The sequence below is a fragment of the Taeniopygia guttata genome, chromosome Z (assembly GCF_048771995.1).
Source record: "Taeniopygia guttata chromosome Z, bTaeGut7.mat, whole genome shotgun sequence".
Lineage (NCBI taxonomy): Eukaryota > Metazoa > Chordata > Aves > Passeriformes > Estrildidae > Taeniopygia > Taeniopygia guttata.
The window spans coordinates 47,114,775-47,137,125 of record NC_133063.1 but is presented as its reverse complement, the minus strand read 5'-3'; the positions used below and the strand labels follow the sequence as shown (position 1 = coordinate 47,137,125).

At 43.0% G+C, this 22,351-nt stretch overlaps 1 protein-coding gene across 11 annotated transcripts in view; it reads right to left on the bottom strand.

Moving 5' to 3' along the window:
* Window positions 1–3,495: 3,495 nt before the first annotated feature.
* UNC13B (unc-13 homolog B) overlaps window positions 3,496–22,351 on the bottom strand; it is a 208,244-nt gene continuing 189,388 nt past the window's right edge. For 4 of the 11 annotated variants that reach the window (XM_072922640.1, XM_030258831.4, XM_072922641.1 and 1 more), the window contains 7 exons: window positions 19,020–19,076; window positions 14,433–14,513; window positions 13,903–14,050; window positions 10,517–10,573; window positions 7,909–8,001; window positions 6,672–6,831; window positions 3,496–5,490 (listed from right to left, as the gene is read on the bottom strand). In XM_072922640.1, coding sequence (XP_072778741.1) covers window positions 5,205–5,490; window positions 6,672–6,831; window positions 7,909–8,001; window positions 10,517–10,573; window positions 13,903–14,050; window positions 14,433–14,513; window positions 19,020–19,076 — 882 coding nt within the window. In that variant the 3' untranslated portion in view covers window positions 3,496–5,204. The remainder of the gene's footprint in view (window positions 5,491–6,671; window positions 6,832–7,908; window positions 8,002–10,516; window positions 10,574–13,902; window positions 14,051–14,432; window positions 14,514–19,019; window positions 19,077–22,351) is intronic. The other 7 variants (XM_072922644.1, XM_030258839.4, XM_072922645.1 and 4 more) reach the window with 5 other exon arrangements.

Below are 22,351 nucleotides of genomic sequence, written 5' to 3'. Positions count from 1 at the left end.
GGATGCCCTGGACTCGCACATGAAACCAGTCACAGGCCTCACAGAAGCTCCTGGGCAAGAACTGTGAGAACACTGGCAGAATTCAGCCACCAGCACACAGCTCTCACCTCCTCCTGTGCTGCTGAAAAGCTGGTGTCACTGCATTTTGCAGATGATTCCTGGATGGAACAGCAGGCCATTTACCACTCCCTGTTATCTTTGCCACAGTGTTCCTGGAACAGTCTTTTCCAATTAAAGGCAGCCATTTCTGCCCCAGGTATACCAGCATATAGATAGTCATAAAATCAGTATTCTATTTGTTCATTTATTTATTATTACATATATGATACTTACAGTGTATGTCCTATATCCAGCTGTTATTTTGAGGAATGCTCAGAGTAGAGACATTCATGTGCCGGCCACAGTATTATTGCCAAAGGTAGCAACAGAAGCCTGATTGTTTGTAGACTGCAAGGTTTTTCAGGCAGAAAGGAAAATTTCAAAGCACCACAATTACTGTAAACCCAAGAAATGAAGCAAGATGGGCCAACAGTTTTAGGTAAACATGTTACAAAGCAATGCTTGTGGAAACTGATGCAATGATTAAAAATCTCTCAAGCTTGGATGGCAAGAGAAGTGGTAGACTAGTGGATAAGCAGTACCTTCAGCAGAGTTGGGTTCTGGGCTCTACTGTAAAAGCCAGACCTCTTGCCCTGTCCAGGCCTCTTCTCCATGGTTACAGGCAAACATTTTTTCCTTTAAATTGCTCTATATTGGTCTCTCTCCACTGCAGCACTTGCTGAAGCAATGACAAGCCAGAATTCTGATGAGTTAAAAACCTGTGAACCACCGTACTAGGTATGGAATTTGGGCTTTAAAGTCATGCTTTAAACTACAGGCCTTGCAGGATATGCCATCAACTTCAGCAACTTCCCCACGACAAAGCCAGGACTTTGAGTTGTACTTAAGTTAGCTGAGTTATGTAATAGTTGTGGAACCATAGAATAATTTTAGTAGGAAAAGACCTCTAAGACCATCAAGTCCCACCATTAACCCAGCATTGTCAGCTCCACCATTACATGACATCCTCAAGGGCAAAATCTACACATCTTTTAAATACCTTCAGGGATGTTTACTCCACTAGGTCCGTGGACAGGCTGTTAAAGTGCTTGACAACCCTTTCTGTGACAAAATTTTTTTCTTAGTATCCAACCTAAACCTTCCCTGGGGCAACTTGATTCCATTCCCTTGTAACTGGTTGCCCGGGAGAAGATCCGGACCCCCACCTGTTGACACCCTCCTTTCAGGTCACTGTAGAGAGGCAGGTAACTGTAGGTCCTCTCTTAAGCCTCCTTTTCTCCAGGGCAAAAGTCCCCAGCTCCCTCAGATGCTCGTCACAGGACTTGTGCTTCAGACCTTCCCCAGCTCCACTGCCCTTCTCTGGACTCACTCCAGCACCTCAAAGTCTTTCCTGTAATAAGTGGCCCAAAACTGACCCCAGGATTTGAGGTGTGGCCTCACCAGCTCCCAGCACAGAGGGGCAGTCACTGCCCTGGTCCTGCTGGCCACACCATTGCTGATACATTCAGGATGTCCTTGGCCTTTCTGGCCACCTGGGCACATTCCAGTTCATGTTCAGCCACTGCTGACCAGCACCCCCAGGTCCTTTCCCATTCAGCAGTTTTCCAGCCACGCTGTCCCACCTGGAGCTGCAGGGGGTTGCTGTGACCCAAGGGCAGGACCCAGCACTTGGCCTGGTTGAACCTCACACAACTGGCCCTGGCCCGTGGGTCCAGCCTGTGCAGATCCCTCTGCAGAGCCTTCCTGCCCTCCAGCAGATCAGCACTCACATCCAACTTTTTCCAGGAGATGCTGTGGGAGATGGTGTCAAAGGCTTTGCTGAAGTCCACGTAGACACATTCCCAGCCTTTCCCTCACCCACTACATGGGTCACCTTGTCACAGGAGAAAGTCAGGTGGGTCAAGCAGGACCTGCCTTTCACAAACTCATGCTGGCTGGGCCTGATTCCCTGGTTTCTGTGTGTGTCCATGATGGCACTCAGGATGATCGCTCCATGAGCTTCCACAGCACTGAGGTCAGGCTGCCGGGCCTGTAGTTCCCTGGATCTTTCTTTTGGCCCTGCTGGTAGATGGTCATTGTTTTTGCCAGCCTCCACTCAGCTGGAACTTCCCTGGTGAGCCAGGGCTGCTGGTAAGTGATGGGAATAGGTCTGGTGAACACTTCCACCAGCTCCCTCTGTGCCCTTGGGTGGATCCCATCTGGCCCACAGACCTGTGGGCATCCAAGTGCTGCAGCAGGTCACTGACCATTTCCTTTTGGATCATGGGGGTTTCATTCTGATCCCCATCCCCATCTTGCAGCTCACAGGGCCGTGTACCCCGAGAACAACTGGGGTTACTGTTACAGACTGAAGCAAAGAAGGCACAAAACACTTCAGCCTTTCTTATCCTTTGTTGCTGTGTTTCCCACCACACCCAATATAAGATGGAGCTTGTCCTTAGCCTTCCTTTTGCTGCTCATGTATTTGTAGAAACTGTTTTATAATGCAGTAGCCAGACTAAGTCCTAGTTGGGCTCTGGCCCGTTTAATGTCCTCCCTGCATAAGCCCACAATTACAAGTCCTTGTTGTCATCCCATGATGGCACTGCTTCCAGAGGTTAGAAACTTCCCCTTCTTCTCAAAGTTCCAGCCCAAGCTCTTTGGTCAGCCAGGTTGGTCTCTTTCCCTGCTGGCTCATCTTTTGGCACATGGAGATGCCCTGCTCCCGTGCCTTTTGCCTTAAGAGCTACTTCTTGAAGAATATCCAATGTTCCCTGATTCCTTTGCTCTTCAGGACTGCCTCCCAAATGACTGTTGCTAAGCGTATGCTAACCAAGGAAAAAAAATTACATTTGAAATCACAGAAATTCAGAGACCCATGTTATAATGAAATATGAGTCTCTGAGTTATCTGACCTTGTCTGCTGGAAATTGGCAGAATCCCCAAAAAATTAGGATGGGGAGTAGTTTACTTGACATCAAGAAGGCTTACTCTTTCATCTCTTGTGCATGCCATCTAAAGAGTATTAATGTTCATAAGAGGCTGAAAGTTATGAATCAAGTTTGGTATATAATTATTTCTCTTCATCTGCTATTTTCAAAGTATCCAACTGCCTTGTCTGAATGTTTCCATTCAGCACCTTCAGGAGACTATCCTGAGTAGAAAGGAAATGTGACTTAAAGGCCAGACAGGAGAAAAAAGGTAAGTAAGCTATTTTTTATGCTTTTCTGTGATGTCTCAGAGTATTATCAGAAGCCAAGGACTTCAGGGAAAGATGCCCCAGACAGTGGCACCATGGAGAGGGGGGAACTGTCTGACTCATACTCCTTGCTAGGCATCTAAAAGAGCTAAAGAAATCTGTGTACTAAACCTGAATAATTTCCAAAGATGCAGCAGTGCTTTTGCCCTTCCTAAACCAAACCCAATTACAGTTACACTCCAACAGACAAGTCCAAATGCTGCTAAAAGAGTTTATTAAAGACCATACTAACAGTTCTCATAACAATGGCACGTACAATGATTCAAAATCATGACAAATAGTGTGGAGTTTTGAAGAGCATTATTATAACACACCATGGACAAGAACAAAGCAGATGTGCTGTCTCAGAACTCTACAAGCAGGCCCATGAAATACAGGTGTCACATCATACAGCTACACAAGTGTCAGAGAAAATAGAAAGGAAAAAAAGGTCATTCAATATGCAGTCCTTGAATTTATTGACAGTATTACAGTACTTTATGGGCAAGGACTGGCTTGTTCCAGCTGCACTTTCCAGAGCACAAGGGCAGCTGGAAAAGCAAAAGTATCCCCAATAAAAACCCTCCAACAAACATGCCTCAGGTGCAATCACCATTCCAGACCTTCCTGCTCATGAATCTTCAGTCAGAAATTCTGACCTCCCTGCAATTACTTTGCTCAGGACAGTGTTTTGTTTTTTTAAGAAAACAAAAGCAGGATGCTTCTTTAAGACAGTGCAAAAATATTTCAATGGTATTGTCAATGGTATTGTAAGATTAATGACAATCAGCATAGATTAACCATAGCACGGCCAACAGCATCTCCAAGATCAGAAGCAGATGGACGTGCTGCCTCTTGACCAGCACTCCAGACTGAAGGCTTGAAGAGAGGGTGTGTTCTTCTCTCTCAAGCAAGCCATCATTTCTGGGCTCATAGCAAGGAATGGTCTTAGCTACTCCAGGGTAATAAAATGCTACAGAAAGCCTGAAATATTAAATTATCCAATCCTCTGTCAAACACTAACAAAAGAATATTAAAGTGGAAAAAGCACATAGCAGCCATGTGATTTGTAATGGCTCTAACTCTACGATTCTCACGCTGATCCCTTCCTGACCATGTCAGTCACAGCAGCCCAAGAGTGCCTTACGGAGCTGAGCAGCTTACAGCACTCCCACGGCCATCAGGGACTCCCAGCAGCACGTGGGGATTTGTATTCTCCAAGATACACCAGCTAATTACAGCTGCAGTCCGCTCCTGGTGCGCTGCCTTCGCAGCTTTTGGCTACAAGATCTCAGGCCCCACCCCGGGCTTGTGGCCCAGGTCTGGCCCACACTCACAGCAGCACATCCATGGACATACATTCATTCAGTGTGCATCTTCAGAGCCATCTGCAACCTCTTCTTCATTAAGCAGATGTTGAGGTGTCTGTACATCACGTTGGCAAAATCTGTGTCAGAAGATCCCCAGGCAGCTCCACAGTACGTGAATTCAATGAGAGATAACTGTGCTTTGTCAAACCCCCCAGATCATCTCCTTCCAATTTCCACACAGTTGTGTTTGCATCGTAGTGTGATTACGCAGAACCTTTTTAATGCCTGCCAAATTCAGAGGATAAAATCACAGTGCTGCATATCAACAAAACCCAGCAATTCCAGCCTCCAATATAAAATAATTTATATACACAAAGCAGAATTTACATGTTAAATAAGAAGAGATTTTCTCATTCTCTACGGTGTCTTACCCAGCTACTAAAAAATAAGTAATTCACATCAGATTGATGGATTTGTTTCCTATACAGCACACGTGCGCTATCGGAGCTGACAAAGACAACATGAAAAAAACCTTTTGCAATTAATAAAAGAATTGTTGAACACTTGCACATATTGGCACAAGGCAGAAGAGGAAAGGGAACATTACACAGCTCAGCTCAGGTGCCTTCCTCTGTGGAGCGGGACTCAGATTTCAGCTTCACAAATTCCTTGGCAACTTCATCATTGGTTCTCTGTGAGAGAATCCTCAGGATTGTGAGTCCAGTCTCATCCATGTGAATCCTGCGCCCGAGGGGGCACCAGCAAGCACAGCTTCCTTTGTCTGCTATGTCTCTGAGCTGCATCACTGCTATCCCCAGAACCCGGTCCTCCCGGGCAAAGCAGTAATCCTTCACACAGACTTGGAGCTCATAGGCATCAGGGCCATCTTCATTCCCCAGGATGCTGAAAAACACACACAAGTTCACTTACAGTTTCTAGACTACAAAAACAAAGGTGCCAGCAGCTGACTGGAAGGCTATGATAAGTCACACGGAAAACTCCTTTCTACAGAGGGAGAGAAGTAAAACTTGCAGTATGTGGTCATTTTTGCTGATTTATAGCAGATAAAGAAAACCTAGTTACTGAAGAAGAAAAAACAAGCAACATCTTTCAAGCTGCCTTTGCAACTTGTGTGCATTTGTGCGCGTGTTAAACTGTGAAATGAGAGGAGCAGGAAATATTAAAGCCATGCTAATAGATTTTCAACTCGGATGACTTTAAACATTTCTGCTTCTGCTAAGATGGCTTCATTTCAGAATTAGTATTTTAATTAGATGAAGTCTTTGTTAAAGATTCAGGATCTTCCATTAATGTGAAAGCTAACAAAACTAAATCCCTAACCCTTCTGATGTTTCTAAAATTAAAAAAAAAATAAAAGGAACAAAATCTCTTTACTTAGAGGAAGCCTGCCTTTCCTCAGAGAACGGATATGAACACTCCCTTCTCTCCCTTCTCCCCAAGATGTTTATAGCCTTTTGCTGGTCAGTTCTCATCTCATTTTTATATGTACAGCTGAGAGAGTTCAAGCCTGCAGCTTCTTCTGTTAAGCCTCCCAAGAAGGAATATGTCCTTGTAATAATGAAAGAAAATGAAATAAGAAGAGATCAATATTTGATGCTGAGAAACACAGCAATTTTAGCACTGCAACTTGCTACCAATTCCAAGAGCTGTATCCTTGGAAACGAGTTCCGAAAGCATGTCCCACAGGTCACGTTGGGATAAAAACACACATTAAGATTAAGAAATAAATAAAAATGAACTTTTAGCCTCAACTCTACAAATAAAAAATACCAAGTTCATTAAAATGACAGAGCACAGTAAAATGTGTTCATAGGACACACAGAGAGCATTTCAGAAGGTAGCCAAAGGACACTGCTGGTAAAGAACAAACATCTGTGTCCCACCAGCAGCAAAAACTTCCATATTCCAGCTTTTCTGCCAAGACATCAAAGACAGGACCAAGCTACTGCTTCATGTACTCTTCTTGGTCCTGTGCAGACTGTCTGGGGACACTGGACAACCGTATCTGTCCCTCTGCATCTGCACTTGCCACACCAGATCCTCAGGATATTTTTCAGACTTACAAATGAAATGTTTCATTGTATTTTGGAGCCCAGTTGTTGCTCTTTGACTTGGTTGTGAACTTCCTCTTCTTGTCACTCTGGTGGGGCCCAATCATGGTGATTTCAACAAATGGACGGAACATGCCAGATGTCTGCCACTTCAGTTCATTGGCTGCCACAACTGCAAAAGAGAGTCACAACCTGGTTTACAGCAAATACTCATTTGTATTTTTTGCTCTGGACATCCTTCAGCTCTGCTCTGCTTTCAGTTTCTTGTTTCCAACTCAAAACATGACACTGTCACAACACATATGGGCAGGACTTTTTTGTAATACAAGGATATGCTTTTTTGATTTAGTTTAAGTTCTGTGAAGGGAATTTAATGTTTGCACTAGTATGTAACTTCTGCCATACAGATTGTCAAGAAATAAGCCCAAGAAAACAGGCATTCCTCCAGCTCCGGGCAGGCTGCCCTGACAGTTCCATGCTTATATCATCATTACGTCTGGGATAAGAAAAAAAGGGGCATTTTGGAGGCCAATATTAAAGTCTCTGTTGAAAAGGAAAATGGTACTGCAGGTAAGAAACACAAAGCCCATGAGCTGCGTGTGGTTTCAGGATCCAGAATTATTAGCTTTTAATTCTCATTCTATCTCACGTCACTGCAGGGAAGAGACAGAAGCAGAGGAAATAGCTTTGAAAATCAGCTTTTGCACTTCAGTGTAGATTTAACCAGAAGAAAGACTTGAATAACTGTTTGTATAAATCTTCAGAGGAAATTGAAGTAGTTAAGTATGCTGTATTCAAGTGAAGGAGATGAAGGAGGAAAAGGAACCCTGGGATGAATCACTGCTTTGCCTATTTCCAGAGTGGCTGTTCAGGGACCAGTGTGGCCATCAGGATTGGGGAGAGGAACCTCTGAACTCTCAGGGCCTCTGTGATCTTTGGGTGTACACTGAATAGTTTCGCAAGATCCGCCTGCCCTGTTCTCTGCAGCACAGACTAAACTGTGGCGCCTGGCGAGAGCCATCATCTGATTTTTGTTTACTTGCGTACATTGCTGCCAATAAACAACCGGGCTGTGCACTGCCATGTCACTGGCTGGACAAACTCATTTGCTGCTTCTCTATGTGTCCCTGATGTGTAACAGAGAAAACAATTCTGGTCTGAGATCCCATGAGCTAACACAGAAATATCCTGACTGCCAGCTGGAGATGTGCCCCAGCGAGCCTGGGCAGCAGCATGTGTTTCGCTATACCTTTCACTGTGACCTTGTGCTCTCCAGTTCCCGGGTGGGTGTACAGGTCGATCTGGATGGACACTTCTCCCACGGGATCATCCACACCGGAGCCTGTTGGAAGAAAATGGACACCCCCCCCCCACGCACTCATGGATTACTGGTCATTGGCACAAATCTTCACGGCCTCAGGAAGACAATGTGATGTTTTCACAGCACACCTCCCAGGGCCAGCTTTTCAGTCAGCACTGAGAATGTCATGGTAGTGCAAGATAACATCAGGCTCACATGCCCAACACACAGAAACACCAACACTTCTTCCACTTCACCGAAGATTGCATCCTACTGAGAACACCAGTGAAGGTTTTTAAAGACTTTAAAAGACCTCAACAGTGGACCTTCACAGGGAGTAAGGATTTTTCAGAGGTTCCTGCCAAGCTACTGTGTATACATGCAGGCATTCCAGTGGTGGGCATTGGCATTCCTGTCTGCTCAGGTAAGAAGGGAGGACAAAAAAATTCAACAATAAAAGAAAAAGGAGGAGAGGACATCACACAACAGAGGAAATATAGGGAAAAATACATAGGTATTAGTGATTTGCACAGAGCTATAGTGCAGTCTCACCCTACAATAACATTTCTGCATGTTGTGCATCACCTAAAAGTTGTCATCCTGACTGTTTATCTGTTTCCCTTTGGAGGATGATGAAAACCCCTTCTTTGTTGTGCATCAAAACTGATGAGAGAGAAGCACTCACAATTTGCATATTTATTTCTCTTTATCAATCAGCCAGGGAGAAAACAAGATGTAGCTTCAGAGGGAAAAGATAACATGTTCGTAAAAGAGGGAGATCTCATGAACCTTACAATTGATGTATTATGATTTCTTCAACTTTTAAACTTTTAATCATAATTATCATCAAGTAATATGTGGAAATGACATTTTTCTGGGTAATAAAATTAAGATGCCACGTAAATTACAGAAAAAAACTGCTTTGCAAAATGAAAATCAAATCTCAATAAGAGAGTGAGATTTTTCCAACTTTCTCTTTGATAACTGCCTCACCTCAGTTTGACAATTAGCAAGGCTGTTGTAATTGAGATACCTAGAGGGTAATTGAGTATCTATGAATAGCAGTTATTTTGTCAAATTTGAGGGTAAGATACATTACTAAGTGAAAAACTGGTCTGTTTGAAATCCTAGATAAGGTGATTGAAGGATATAATTACACAAACATTTTGATTAGACTGATCTAATAAGTCAGCTTTCACAAGAATGGTCTACAGCAGCAAAAACACTAATTTAAAAACCAAGAGGTTGAGTGCCAACCTGTGCAATTCTCTGAGGAAAATTACATGCCACAGAACTGTAGACAGTGAAAGTCACATTAATATACCAGTAAAAGTATCTGAGCAACCAAAACAGAACCTCAAATTATTACCTCAGGGCAGGTTCTCATTCTTGACCTAAGCACATTAAACAATCTTTAGGCTGTAACAAATATGGTCTTGAATGTACTGCTTCCTCCTCACTTAGAAGGGCAATATTGCTTTTTTTCTGTATATAAGCACAGAGCTTTAAAACTGGTAGGCTTAATTATTGACCTGATCCATCTGATGGTGTGGGTCTGTCACTTAACTGTTGGCATTTTCCACAGGAAGAGACAGAATTACCAACAGTATGTAATGGCCACATCCACAGGAACATCAGCCACCAAACATTCAGGTCTTTGTTGATCTTTAATGTAACTAGTAGGTTATAAAGGAGATGCTGATGCCTCAGAAGAATAAGAACAGAATCATCCCACTACCTTTGAAGGACACAAAACTCATACTACAGTTTTTTTCCTACCTTCATTTTTGTCTTTTCACATAAAAATCTTGTTCTATGAACTGAAATTTTCAGAGACAAAAAACTGCTCTGAAGATGGCCAACAAAAAAGTATTCTGAGCATGTATAACTGTATGCATACTTTTACATTTAGTGACAAGCACATTTAATTCTTGACATGAAAGCCTCACTGGTATTGCAATGCTGAAAGGTGAAACTGCAGAACTGAGCTCGTGCAAAGGGTTTTAGATGTGTTTCACCTGAGATAACAAAAAGACTTTGGACAGCAAAAAAGAAATTAAGAGATGAAACACTGCAAGACTTAATATATAGGGGTCTCCTGGGCATCCAGACCTTTAGATAACGCCCCCTTCAAGCCAGATAGTTCAAGCTTGGCCATAACCTTGAGTGCATATCCAACATTCCCATATATTACAGTAGCCCTTCTCAGCAGACCACACACATGCAAGCCCAGGACTTGAAACACACACCCCATGGTAAAGGGAAGGGGAACAACTCTGCAGCATCTCCCAAAAAACAGTCCATTTTAAAGACAGCTTTCACATCCCATTAATGAATCTCAAGCTTGGGATCAGGCTCTCAGGCAAGGTACAGACTTCCAAACCACACAACCTTTGGCTCAGTCTGTGGGATGCAAGCATTCAGTGGAAGTTCACTTCTACAAGGGAACTACAGAGAACAGGACTCTGGAAAAGGTTTCTGAGCATGGGCAAGATGATTTCAAAAGCAAGGCAGTTGGGTAATGTTGTTATGGTAACAACATTAATCTTGAACATACCCTTATCAGGAAGAATGTCCTCATTAGCAGTAAACCTTATACCTTTCCCATCATGCACTGAGACATGAATTCAAAAGGCAAGAAAGCAAGCAGGATAAAGAGAGAAGAGTATGAATTACAACACAATTAGCAATGTCACTTAAACACAAGGCAAATATTCTATTTCTTAACAGACAAAATATCCTCCTAGATCTTCTGCACCAGGATTTGGAGAGCAAGGCTGTCTGCGAGTAAGATATAGTCTGGGTTAAAACAGAACAGAATTTGTGCAGACATAACTAAATTGCAGCCCTGATCCAATCTGCAGAGCAAACATTTAGCAGTATAGTGCCATAGAAGCCTACTCAATAATGAAATGAAAGCAGTAGGTACCTCACAAACCACTGAGCAGGGAAGTAAGAGAAGCAAACAGCATTTAAATGATACTGCATGAAGCCATGTCCTCCCAGGAGCTTGTGGCACTTATGCAAAGGGAAACCTCAGTCACAGAGCTCTGGTAAGCAAACGTCAGCTTTAAATAGTGGTGCTGCGCCTTCTGTCCCTCCAACCTGTGTGCAGCTCTCCAAGCCCATCTACCAGCCATGGTTAATGAGAAAAGGGTAAGTAAGTAATATCCTTCTTTAACCCCAGTGCTGGGAGGGAGTCACAGAATCACAGAATATGCAGAGTTGGAAGTGACCCACAAGGGTCACTGAGTCCAGCTCCTGGCGCTGCACAGGACTATCCTAAGAGTGACACCTTCTACCTGAGAGCATTGTCCAAACATTTCTTAAACTCAGACAGGCTTGGTGCTGTGACCACCTCCCTGGGGAGCCTGTTCCAGGGGAAGAGCCTTTTCCTGATATCCAGCCTAAACCTCTCCTGATACAACTTCAGGCTGTTCCCTCAGGTCCTGTCATTGGTCAGCACAGAGAAGAGATCAGTGTCATGCCTTTCTCAGAGATATCCCAGCACTGATTCTGCAGATATTAGGTGGCTTAGCTCTAATTTTTTATCCTCCAAACAGGGTCCAAAATTCTCAAGACTACTAATGTACAAGATACTGATTTGGACCAGTGGCTTAGCTGCCCAGTACTAGCTCCCTACAGTGGCTTAGAATAAGTCACGAAGAAATGTCATCAGTCAGCTTTGAGTAATGTGTGCATCTGATGCCCTAACACCAGAGCTTCATTCTTTCTAAGGTTCTTAAAAAATGCATAAATACCCATGCACCCACTTCTGTGGTAGCCCTGTATATTCCTGCTTCTGAGAGGTAATGATAATGTTCCATGACCTTTGTGTTTCTGCTAAATACTTGCCTTCAGTGAAGTTTTACAGTGAAATCATGCATTGCATGAAGCCACTTTCTCATATCAGCATTGAATTTGTCACTTTTGTGTCTTCAATGGAGCACTTTTCTTTCTTTTATTTTAAATACTCCTGATTGTAGTATGGACTGCAGAACATCAATGTTGCACATTTTCTAATATCTTACCTCAGCACTTATTTAACACTTTAACAGCAATTTAACAGTATTCACACAAAAAATTAGCTTCACTTAATTAATAGTTTGGATATATAATGGGAAATATGTGCATGGAACAGCAAAGACTGTAAGCACTCACTCAAGTGTGCACTCGAGTTCCACATTAAAAGGTGGTTTGTGTAAGTGATGGTAGCAGCGAGGTTCCTGGAGTCCCTAGTGGACATAGCAGTCTTTGACCTGTCTGGCCACTGGATGTCATTGTTGCTCTGCTGGGACACAGCTACAGGCCCATTCTCTCAAAGGTACTGATTTTTTATTTAATTTCAGCGTTTTAATGAAGTATGTTTCAACATAAGGAAGACTAGATCGTGCTGCTACAGGCAGAGATCACAGAATCACAGAGCTATCATGGCTGGAAGAGATCTGCACAGTCATCTAGTCTAACTGTTAATCCAGCACCACCAAAATCATCCTTAAACTATGTCCCCAAACTCTACATTCAGACAACCTCTTTTGCACTTCTAGAGATTGTACACTTCTCCACCACCTCCCTGGGCAACTTATTCCAATGTCTAGCCACCTTCTAAATGAAAAAAAAAATTTTAATATCTAATCTGACCTCCCCTGGCACAACTTCAGGCCATTTCCTCTCATCCTTTCACTTGACACATGCCAAAAAAGACCAACTTGAACCTCACAATCTCCTTCCAGGTAGTTTCAGGTCCCCTCTGAGCCTCCTCTTGAGGATTCAACCCATCAAAACTAAACTAAACTTTCCTCTTTAGAAACAAACCCTGTTTTGCTCAAAAAATCTCTGAACTCTCTACACTGCTAGGGGAATGCCAGTATCAAGCAGCCTCATTTACACAGAAGGGAAAGTGTGTGAGCTAGGGAGTGCTTTCCCCTTGATCCTGGGACTCAGTGTGATGACCTGCTGGCACAGTTAGTACAGTCTGTGGGGTTGCCAGCTCTCTTAGGCTTGGAAGGATTGAAAGAAAAAGGATCCCATGCTAGGGATTTGTATGACTTTGCTGCTGGGATGAAGTAGCTTAATGCAAGACTTTTAATTAAACAGCCTGAAAACACAAAAAACCCAGTTTTTGTGTAGACTCAACCCTTTGTAGCATCTGTCTCCTCTTACTGAGAATAGTGACATTCACAGTCAGCCAGTGATGGTCCTTGACTAGAGACCAAATTATTCTGTACAATAATATGGAGATGTTCACATGAAAGCAATGAAATTAACTGTTTACCCCTTCAGATTCAATGAACCAGCACTGAGCCATAAGGCTTCTCAGAGAGTCACCAGACAGTTTGGTGACCCACCCCAGCAGCTTATTAACGTGCTGTGGTGATCTGTAATCATCTAGCTCCCACATATCCTGTACTGGCTGCAGACAAAACTGTGTGTTTGTTGCTCTCCTCAGAAACTTCTCCCTTTACAGGCAGTCTGTAGCTCCGTGACTCACCACATTGCTGTCACTCAGCCTTAGGGGCCACACGGGCTGTGCCACACACACAGCTGGCCTGTGACACAGGCACTGTCAGGTTTCTGCAGTGGTGTCTTGCTGAAATGGTGCCTCACACCACTGCACAAGCCTCAGTACAGTAATTTCAAATTTCACTTAAGCCACCCACCCACATTAATTCATGAAACGTGACTGTTAAGTGAAGACTGAAGAGAAAAAAAGACCACAAATACCCCAGGCCTTATGTTTCACGTATTTCTGCTCTCCCAAAATGTAGTCATGGAGTGGCAAATAACCCCCTTTCCCTCTCTTCCAGTTTCACAAGATCCAAACTGTCACAGTTTCAGAAATTCTACTGCCAAAAGCACTCTACAAACTGGCAGTACAAGGAAGAGAAATTATGAGCAGAGCCAAGAGCTCCATTGAACCCTGCCAACACAAAAGAGTCTCACCCTGAGCTGTCTGGGACTGGACAAATGTTTTGATGAGAGTGTCCGTGGTCTGAGTGTAGAGGGAGAGAGCATATCGAAGTGACTGTAGGTCTGGACTCTTCTCCAAGAAGGTTTTCTTCAGACCATTCCCACCAGCATGGAAATATTGCTAAGAGTAAAAAGAAACAGGAAAGGTACTGAGCAAGAATTACAACCAGCAACCAACATGTATGTGCAGCTGTTTGTACGGATAGGAAACAGCTGGAAAAATTCACAAAACAGCTTCTGTACTGGCAACCCAGCTCTTAGACCAGTGCGCACCAACTGCTCATGGCATTCCTCTTCCAAAGCATTTAAATGTGAATATGCTGACTCCCAGCACACCAGTCTCCTGAACCTCTTCAGGTGTACACACACAGGCAGTATTCACTTAGAGCCTTTATCAGGGTGACAGCAGGGACAAACTCCTGCCATCTCCTGAACCAGGACAGTCCCAAAGAGGACTTCAGGATGGAGTTGGGAACAGCAGAAACAGAAATGGAATCACTTACTTTGATTGTATCCAGCGCCAGGTCCAGAACAGCACACTGCTTTGGGGTGAGGCTCCTGGTTTCTTCTCTCACCATATGATCCTGCAAACAACCATTGTATTTGCCATGAGTGTGCTGTCAGAGGCTAAAGGAAAAGGAGTCCCCAGCATCACCACTTTCTCCAGATTCACGCTGTATCTATGTGGCGTCAGCATTAATTCAGCTGTTCAAAAAATGTTTAATGGAGTCTCTCAGAGTCATTTATTACAGCTTAACTTGGAAATAAACTAATTTTCTCTCTTTCTTGCAGGCACAGAAGACATAAATAAGGAAAGAACTGGACAAAGGTAAGTGACAGTTAAAAATCACAGTTTGTCTCTCAAGAAAACCTAAACAGAAGCCTGCCTGACACCACTGCCATTCTAGAAAAGCCAAAACGAAACTCTCCAAATACCATCTAAATCAAGGAATTTTGAGTACTAGGTATTAGTGAAAGTTGTTTTATGTCTGTTGTTTGTGGATTTTTTAAACTCTTCCAAAACTACAAAGGTCACCAATTAATTCCATCATTTGTGTAGAAGAAGTAAAACAAAGTAAGTTTTCTATAAGAAGACACTGTTTTCCTTAAGACCCACCAACTCTAACAGCAAAAAGCTTATGAAATTACTTGGGAAAGACTTCCCTTTTCTGCAGTGGAAGCACATCCCTTTTAGAGTCCTTGGTGACTACAAGGATGTGCCATCCTTTGGTATTTCACTAAGCTCCTTCTCTCTGATGCTTAGAGAGTCTAGATCTCAGGAGAAAACAGCTTATTTTAAGAAGTCAAAGCTTTGCAGAAACCCATATTCTAACTGAGCAGCTGGAGGTCAGGCCAGTTGACTTCAGGTTGGGTTCTAAAGCATTCATAAAAAAGATGTAGGCCAATCAGTCAAAGGCTTTATCCCTACTTTAAACATGTCACAGGCTCCTAGACACTTCCCATGAGACACATCCGCTGAATTGCCTCTTTGTAAAGCACACCACGTGTGGGTTTCAGAGGGACAGACCTGCTGGCTATCTTGCAGCTTGCTGATCCTTCACACTACCTGATGCTGTCTCCATTCATTATCCACTGCAATCCATCTTCTGCCTTATGGAGACAAGGCTCCCTGCAGTCTAGGGACAGCCTTAAGGCATTAGCCACATTTCTCACAGACATCTAGCTACCAACTTTACACAGTGAAGCCTTGAACTGCACAGAAGATTCCTATCAAGTTGTCAGTTTCTCAGACAAATTCACACCCTGCTTTCTTGAGTAGCAGAGATGTGCCTCAATGTGCCTCTTCCCTCACACAGGATGTTCCTGGTCTGGGAACTGTGTGCAGGGGCACAGTACTTAGTGAGCTGCAGTTTGGCTTCTGTTATGATATGCTGTCCTGAGGGGAGCAATAGCTCTCCTCCTTCTTCTTTGTGAGCTGGGGTTAATTCAATTGAAGATGATGTGGCTTCACACTTCAGTACACAGAGACTGCAGTACACAGAGGGCAAAGTGTTCTTTTCTCTGTCTCACAGTCAGATTAAGTGTAAAATCAGCCAGAGCCTAAGGCCACATTCATGGGAAAAGCCAGTTTAGTGAGGATAGATGTGTTCCCAAGGCAGAGCTACTTTTACATCTGCTAAAATGCCTTTCTAGGCCTGCCTGCCAGATTGCCCCAACTGCCACAGAAACCAGGTGGTCAGCGCTTTTCTCTCAAACACCTACAGAGCTCATTCAGCCCCACGGAGAGGCCACTCCACCCAAGCCCATGCTGTCAATGCACAGCAATACATCACTGCTTTCTCTGAGTTTTCCAGTGTCATTTTCTTCAACACATTATGTAAAAATAATCCAGAGACTGGACTGGTAATACTTGCACCTACTCAGAGAGGAGCCTACGACTGTCATTCCTGTGCATACCTGCCCTCTGCAAATCCCACACTGTTCCTATAAAGAACTGCGCACAGTGCTACCTTGCACTTCCCAGATTGCTAGCCAGGAGCAAGAAACAAATATTTACATCAAATAATTATGCAAGTTCAAGCAGAAGAAGCAAAAAAAAAAAAAAACTAACAAAAGTAAAAACCCACAAAAAAAACCACCCAAAAAACTTTTCCTGATCTCTCAGACTCATCCTTGTATTCTCCACAGGTATTTTCAGAAGAAACTCTGTGGTCAGAGCCTGGCTATTTACCCTGGGGGTAGCACAAGAAAGAGGAGGCAGCTGCTCCCTGCTCCACTTGCTGACTATTAAACAAACTGAGCAGAAGGAGTTTGATAATAAGTGGGAGGCAGGTATGTGGCACCAAGGAGCCAAGTTTATGGTTGTTGGCTTTCTGAGCATTTTAAAATACACTGTGAAATTGATTTGTCATCAGGACGAGAGCCTGTGCTTGTCAGGTGTGTCAGTCTCAGTTTTCAGCTGAGTTATCTGATTCACTAGCACTCTATTCTCCCTGTCCTATTTAAGACAAATAAAGCTTAAAATCCATCCCATAATTTTCCCAGGCTTTTGGTGGAACTGAAAAATGCAGAGGAGGGGGAGTCTGAAGAACCGTGCCTTCCCTATTAGTTTGTATGAGCCTGCAAAAACAAAAGGACAAAAAATATAACATCCATAATTCTTACACAGACTCCAACAATTTTTACTCTTATAAAACTCCTATTCTAATGGAAATTCTACTGGACACAATGTCATTTCCCTTATGGTGTCCACAATTCAGGTGCTTTCACACTTGAGCACGACTGTCTTGCCACATATAAAATTCTGTGTACCTGTACTGGTGCAGTTCTATATGTGGATATGCAAATAAAGGCTTGAACACACACCAGGGCTTGCCTGATTTGCATGATTACGTGCATTTCTAAAAATGAAGTCCAGAGTCGCCAAAGTTAAGCTTTACAGTAACTGAACTGAAGAAAGGATGCTGCTGGGGGACAGCCTTCACCCCACCAGTGCAAATAGAAACCACCAAAGCTTCAAACCCGTTCCTGGCAAAAGGTGCCAGGAAGGTACACGCTTCGAAATTCCAGTAATGAGAAAATATGGAACAAGTAGAAGATAACAGTGAATTTCAGTGGCCATGCCCAAGAAAGCAAGCAAACCACAGGAACTCACAGACTGCCCTTGGGACCTGGAGGAAGAAACAGCAAATTCAGAGCTCTGCACTCAGACACCAGGAGTACATGTAAAAGGCAGGGATGGCTTCTTTTTCATCATGTGGAGACATGATGAGTCCTTGTGGATGCTTTTACAAGAGAAAGGGGAAACTCAGGAAACAGGAGTCACATTTGGATGCTGTGGTTCAGCTGCCATTCTCCCAGGCTGGCTACAAAGATCCTTTCTCCCCATTTCCCCCATGGAAGCAACACACAGCATTGCAAGCGCAGGAAGCAGGGAAGGAAACACAATCCTCATGAGACACCATGTCACCAGGGATGACAGCCTGACTGTGGGAGTGCATAAGGCCATCACTCAGCACAAATGACAGCTATTCCCCCGGGGGGACACACTTGGAGGCTTATGCTAGGTGACTATTAACTGCTGTGTACCAGCCTCAGAATGTAGCTGGAGAACAGGTGTGCATCTAATGACACCTGCATGCCCTGATCACTTGCTAGGACTGCTAATAAGGACTGAATTAAACGAGCTGTGTATGGGCCCCATAAACATGTATGGAAAATGTACCTGCTGGGCAAGGGACATAGGTGTATGGAGACAGCTGTATTAGTGTGCAAGACAAAACCAGAAGGGATGGCACAGGAAGGGACAGGAGGGACAAATGCCTTTTGAAACTGCAATAATCACTTCGGAGAATGTCCTTTGCACTGGGAAGATTTCCCTGGTCATGATCTGACAGAGAATTCAGGTCCAACTCCATCTCCCTCACAGCAGACTGTGCACTCAGACTTTCTCCTCTTGCCCAATACCAGTCTTGCAGCACAAGTGCAACCACAGCAGAGCACAATCTGAGTGCTGTAAGGCATCACTATTTTCATACCATTCCTGTCGTGATCAGTGAATTAGTGCTTGATTCGCTTATGATGAGGTGGTGTGCACTTCATAATGCTCATGTCATGCACTGTCACGTCATGCACTGTCAAAACACATCAACAGAGCCTTCTTGCTAAATGCCAGCTTGCCTGTGAAGGGAGCCCACGCAGAAGGAATTTACAGACACAGGCTCTCTTCAATAAGCAACAGTTATTTTTTTAACAGTCGATGTAATTCACCCACAGCTAACGCAAGTCTTTCCAAGCAATAGGGACTCCCTTTTATAAATGGAGATATGGAGGAGCTCGCCAGATATTGAGAAATTTCATTTTTTTCATTTGAAATCAATGTACCAGACTTATTGCCGTGTATACAGAAGAGAAAAACTATTTTCATGATTAAACACATGGTAAGATTTAATGTTAAGCACTATGCTAATGTTAGTAGAATGCACTTAAAAGCACATTTAATGCATTTAAAGGCATTTCTCTACAACTGCATTCAGCAACAAACCACTGGAAGCACAAGACATGCTACGCACTACCACACTTCCATGCTTACACACAGGGACATTAACACAAGTCATGCAGGACAATACCTTCAACTTTGACAAGTGTCCCAGTTCCTTAGCAGCACTGAAAATCAACTGTGTGCCCTATGGTTGCAGAAGTTAGAAAAGAAAGGAGGGGAAAAGAAAGGTTATAAACAAGCTTCACATATCTTTCCTTTGAGCAAGTCAAGTAAGTTCACAGCAACTTCACATAACCATCCCAAGGCCAGGTACAAAAACTGGACTCCTTTCCTGTTTATTACCTAGTACAAACCCTAGCACTTCTGTGGATACCACATCAAGAGCTATTTCAGAGCACAATGTCTTGCTAACCACTCACTTATACAGGATGAACCTTCAGATGGATTGCACAGTGTTGGAGTGAAGGCCATCTCCAAACACTCCTGTAGATTTCACATCTAAATAAATACAAAGACTGAAAAGACTGGCCACAGCAGAAGATCACACAACCCCAAGATGAAGAATTTGTCCACAGAGATAGAGCTCAGTCATCACAGTGGGGTAAGCACAGATCAGATCACAAACAAAACTGGACCTCAGCTGTTCAGGGGTGAGAGACTGCCAAAGTCTACTGAATACTCCAGCATCACCTTCAAATGTCCTAGAGCTTGGCCAATGGCTCTTCTTCCCCCACTGTGCCTTACTGAATAACCTGTATAACCAATGAAGAAACCTGAAGGGAAGATGAACCCCAGTGACAGGAAATCTTGCTTCAAGGCACTTCACCATTCTCACTGTAAAAAAAATCTCTTTCTTTTTTCTAGCCTAAATCTACCCTCTTCTGGTTTAAAAGCTAAATGATACCTATGTACCAACTGGTTATTTAGACATTGTTTAAACATTTGGAAAAATGTTAACACATAAAATGTGTTTCAACTACGTCAGGTTGCTGAGAGCCCCATCTAACCTGGGATGGGACATGTTGTATGAGGACTGATTGTTTCACAAACAAGAGGTCTCCAGTAAATCCAATTCTCCTTCCCTCTCCATTACTATACTTTCTGATCTTAACAGTCCTTAAGCTTCCTACTTAACCACAACAGTCTTGACCACACCCCACCCCAAAATAGCTCAAACTGTAATGAAGCAAGATGTAAACCCAGAATTACTATACTGCCCTTTGCCCCTGCCAATGTCACTCAGCTTTCCTTTGCTTCCTTCCCTGGTATTTGTTCATTGCTCTTCAGGTCAGTACTCTGTGGAAGAGGAACCATCCCACACAGAGATTTGCAGAGCAGGCCCCGGGAACTGGCTTCTACTGCAAAAATCACTGCTAAAATAAATTTTTTTTTAAAGGATTAAAACGAACATCAGCCCCTCTAAAAGTTTCCCCTCAGCAAAAGTCTCTATACCTGTTGCCTGGGGTAGCAGAAGAAAAACAAGCAACTTATAGATGTAACACTGGAAAACCTGAGACTTGCTCTAGGGCAACCGGACACCCTCTGCCCATTACAGCAGCAGCCCAGATCTGATTTTTTTAAGGGGTGAAAAGGCCTTTTCTTTAGTTTTTCCAGCTTTGGAAATTTCTTCAAGCTGAAAGACTCTGTGACCTGAAACCACAGATCACCTCTTGATTTGCTCTACTTGTAACCACCAGCTAACCCTCACTATTCCTCAGGTTTTCGTGTTTGTTGAATGCAAACCGACACAGAATGAACATTATTGATTTTCTAGCTAAACAGAAGCTCTTGATAAATGATTAAATTTACAACTTTTGGCAGGGGTGAAGGGGAAAGTGCAGGCAAGCACAATGAATCTACAAAGGAAAGCTCCTGAAATGAGAAGGAGAGCTTGTCTTGCTGTCAACATCCAACGGATAGTGTTGAAGAGTACAGGCCTCTAATCTGAAAGAGCAGGAATTTCAGTGTATTTCCATCAAGGAGGATTGAAAATGACTGCACACCAACAGCAACAGAGAGATTTCACTGTGGGCCATGCCAAATAACTGACCAGAATACAGGGTTTCACCAGCCTCTGCTACCCAATAGAATGTGCCTGCTGTTCTATATGATTTGCCATGAAATTCTGTTGACTGATGGGGTCTTAAAAAATTAAGGGTTTTGAGTCCATTAACCAAGCACGAAACAAAAACCAGAACATTTTTGTATCTGTAATTTTGAAAAAGTCTCCAAACACAGTTAACATCAACCTTTCTTAAATCAGTATTTTCAGCATTCACTGGACACTTTTTTATAAACACTTGAACAACAACATTATCCAGCTGAGGCACATAGTCTTCCTGCCTCAGGCTTCTACGGAGGAGGGCAGGTCAGTAACACTGAGCAATAACTAGCAACTTGATACGCTTCATGGAATAAAGCTGCTCAGATAACTTCCAGTTCTTGCACGCTAAGAAAATGCTTGTCAATCAGTGACAATCTATGTCAATGCTTCTGCAAGGAGAAATTATTTTGCTGTTACACAGAGTTTGTCATCAGTGCTGGTAACATCTAATGAAAATCTGGACAGCTCCTTCCTCTGCCAAATGGCATTCTTGTAAACAAGATGCCATACTCCTCAGAGAAGTAATTTATGCATGGAAAACATACCATAAAGCTCTACAGACAGGACTTATTCCAGTTGTGCCAGAGAGTAAAAACAACTGAGCTTAAATTATAAGGTAGATTTGAGAAAAGCTGCTCACAATGGAATTGATTAAAATGTCAAGGATAGAATATGAGGACAAATTAAATCCTCATCATGAATCATGCCTAGCTCTGCAGCAAACACCGCTGGAAAGGAAATGGGACTTTATGCTGGTTTTCTTTGTTCTTCCGTGACATTAGTTGTACTTTCCTAAACTTTTCAGAAACAAGGAACACACCTATAATCCACTACACAGAGACTTAAATTCCTTGTTAATGGTCTGATGTTTTTTAGTCCTTCAGTGAAAGCATGCAGAGAAGGATCATCAGCTGACTCAAGTCTAATTGTTGGAAGCCAACACAACAACACTGATTTATACTCCAAGTGACTCAAACCCTTAAAGCTTAACTGTCCTACTGCCCAGCTGACAAAGTTAGGAAACAAAAGCCTACTGCAAGTTTTTTGGATTCCAATCCTTTTATGGAAACTGTATTAAATGTGATGCTTGTTTTTCTGATCTGTAACATTAAAAGGAAGTTCTATCTCATATTGTACATTTATTTCCCATAGTTTTGTAATTTCTATGTTCAACAATGAGATCAGATAATTTAACAGTATTTAAGATAATTTTAAAAACTCTATTTTATCTGGTGATGTCTGTTAGCACACATTAAGATAAAACAGTTTTTTAGTTGTTGTGGTGCATTAAACCACAAAAATTGACAAAGTAAGCTTAAAAGTAGGCATGAAAAGAAGAAAATAATTACCTGTCA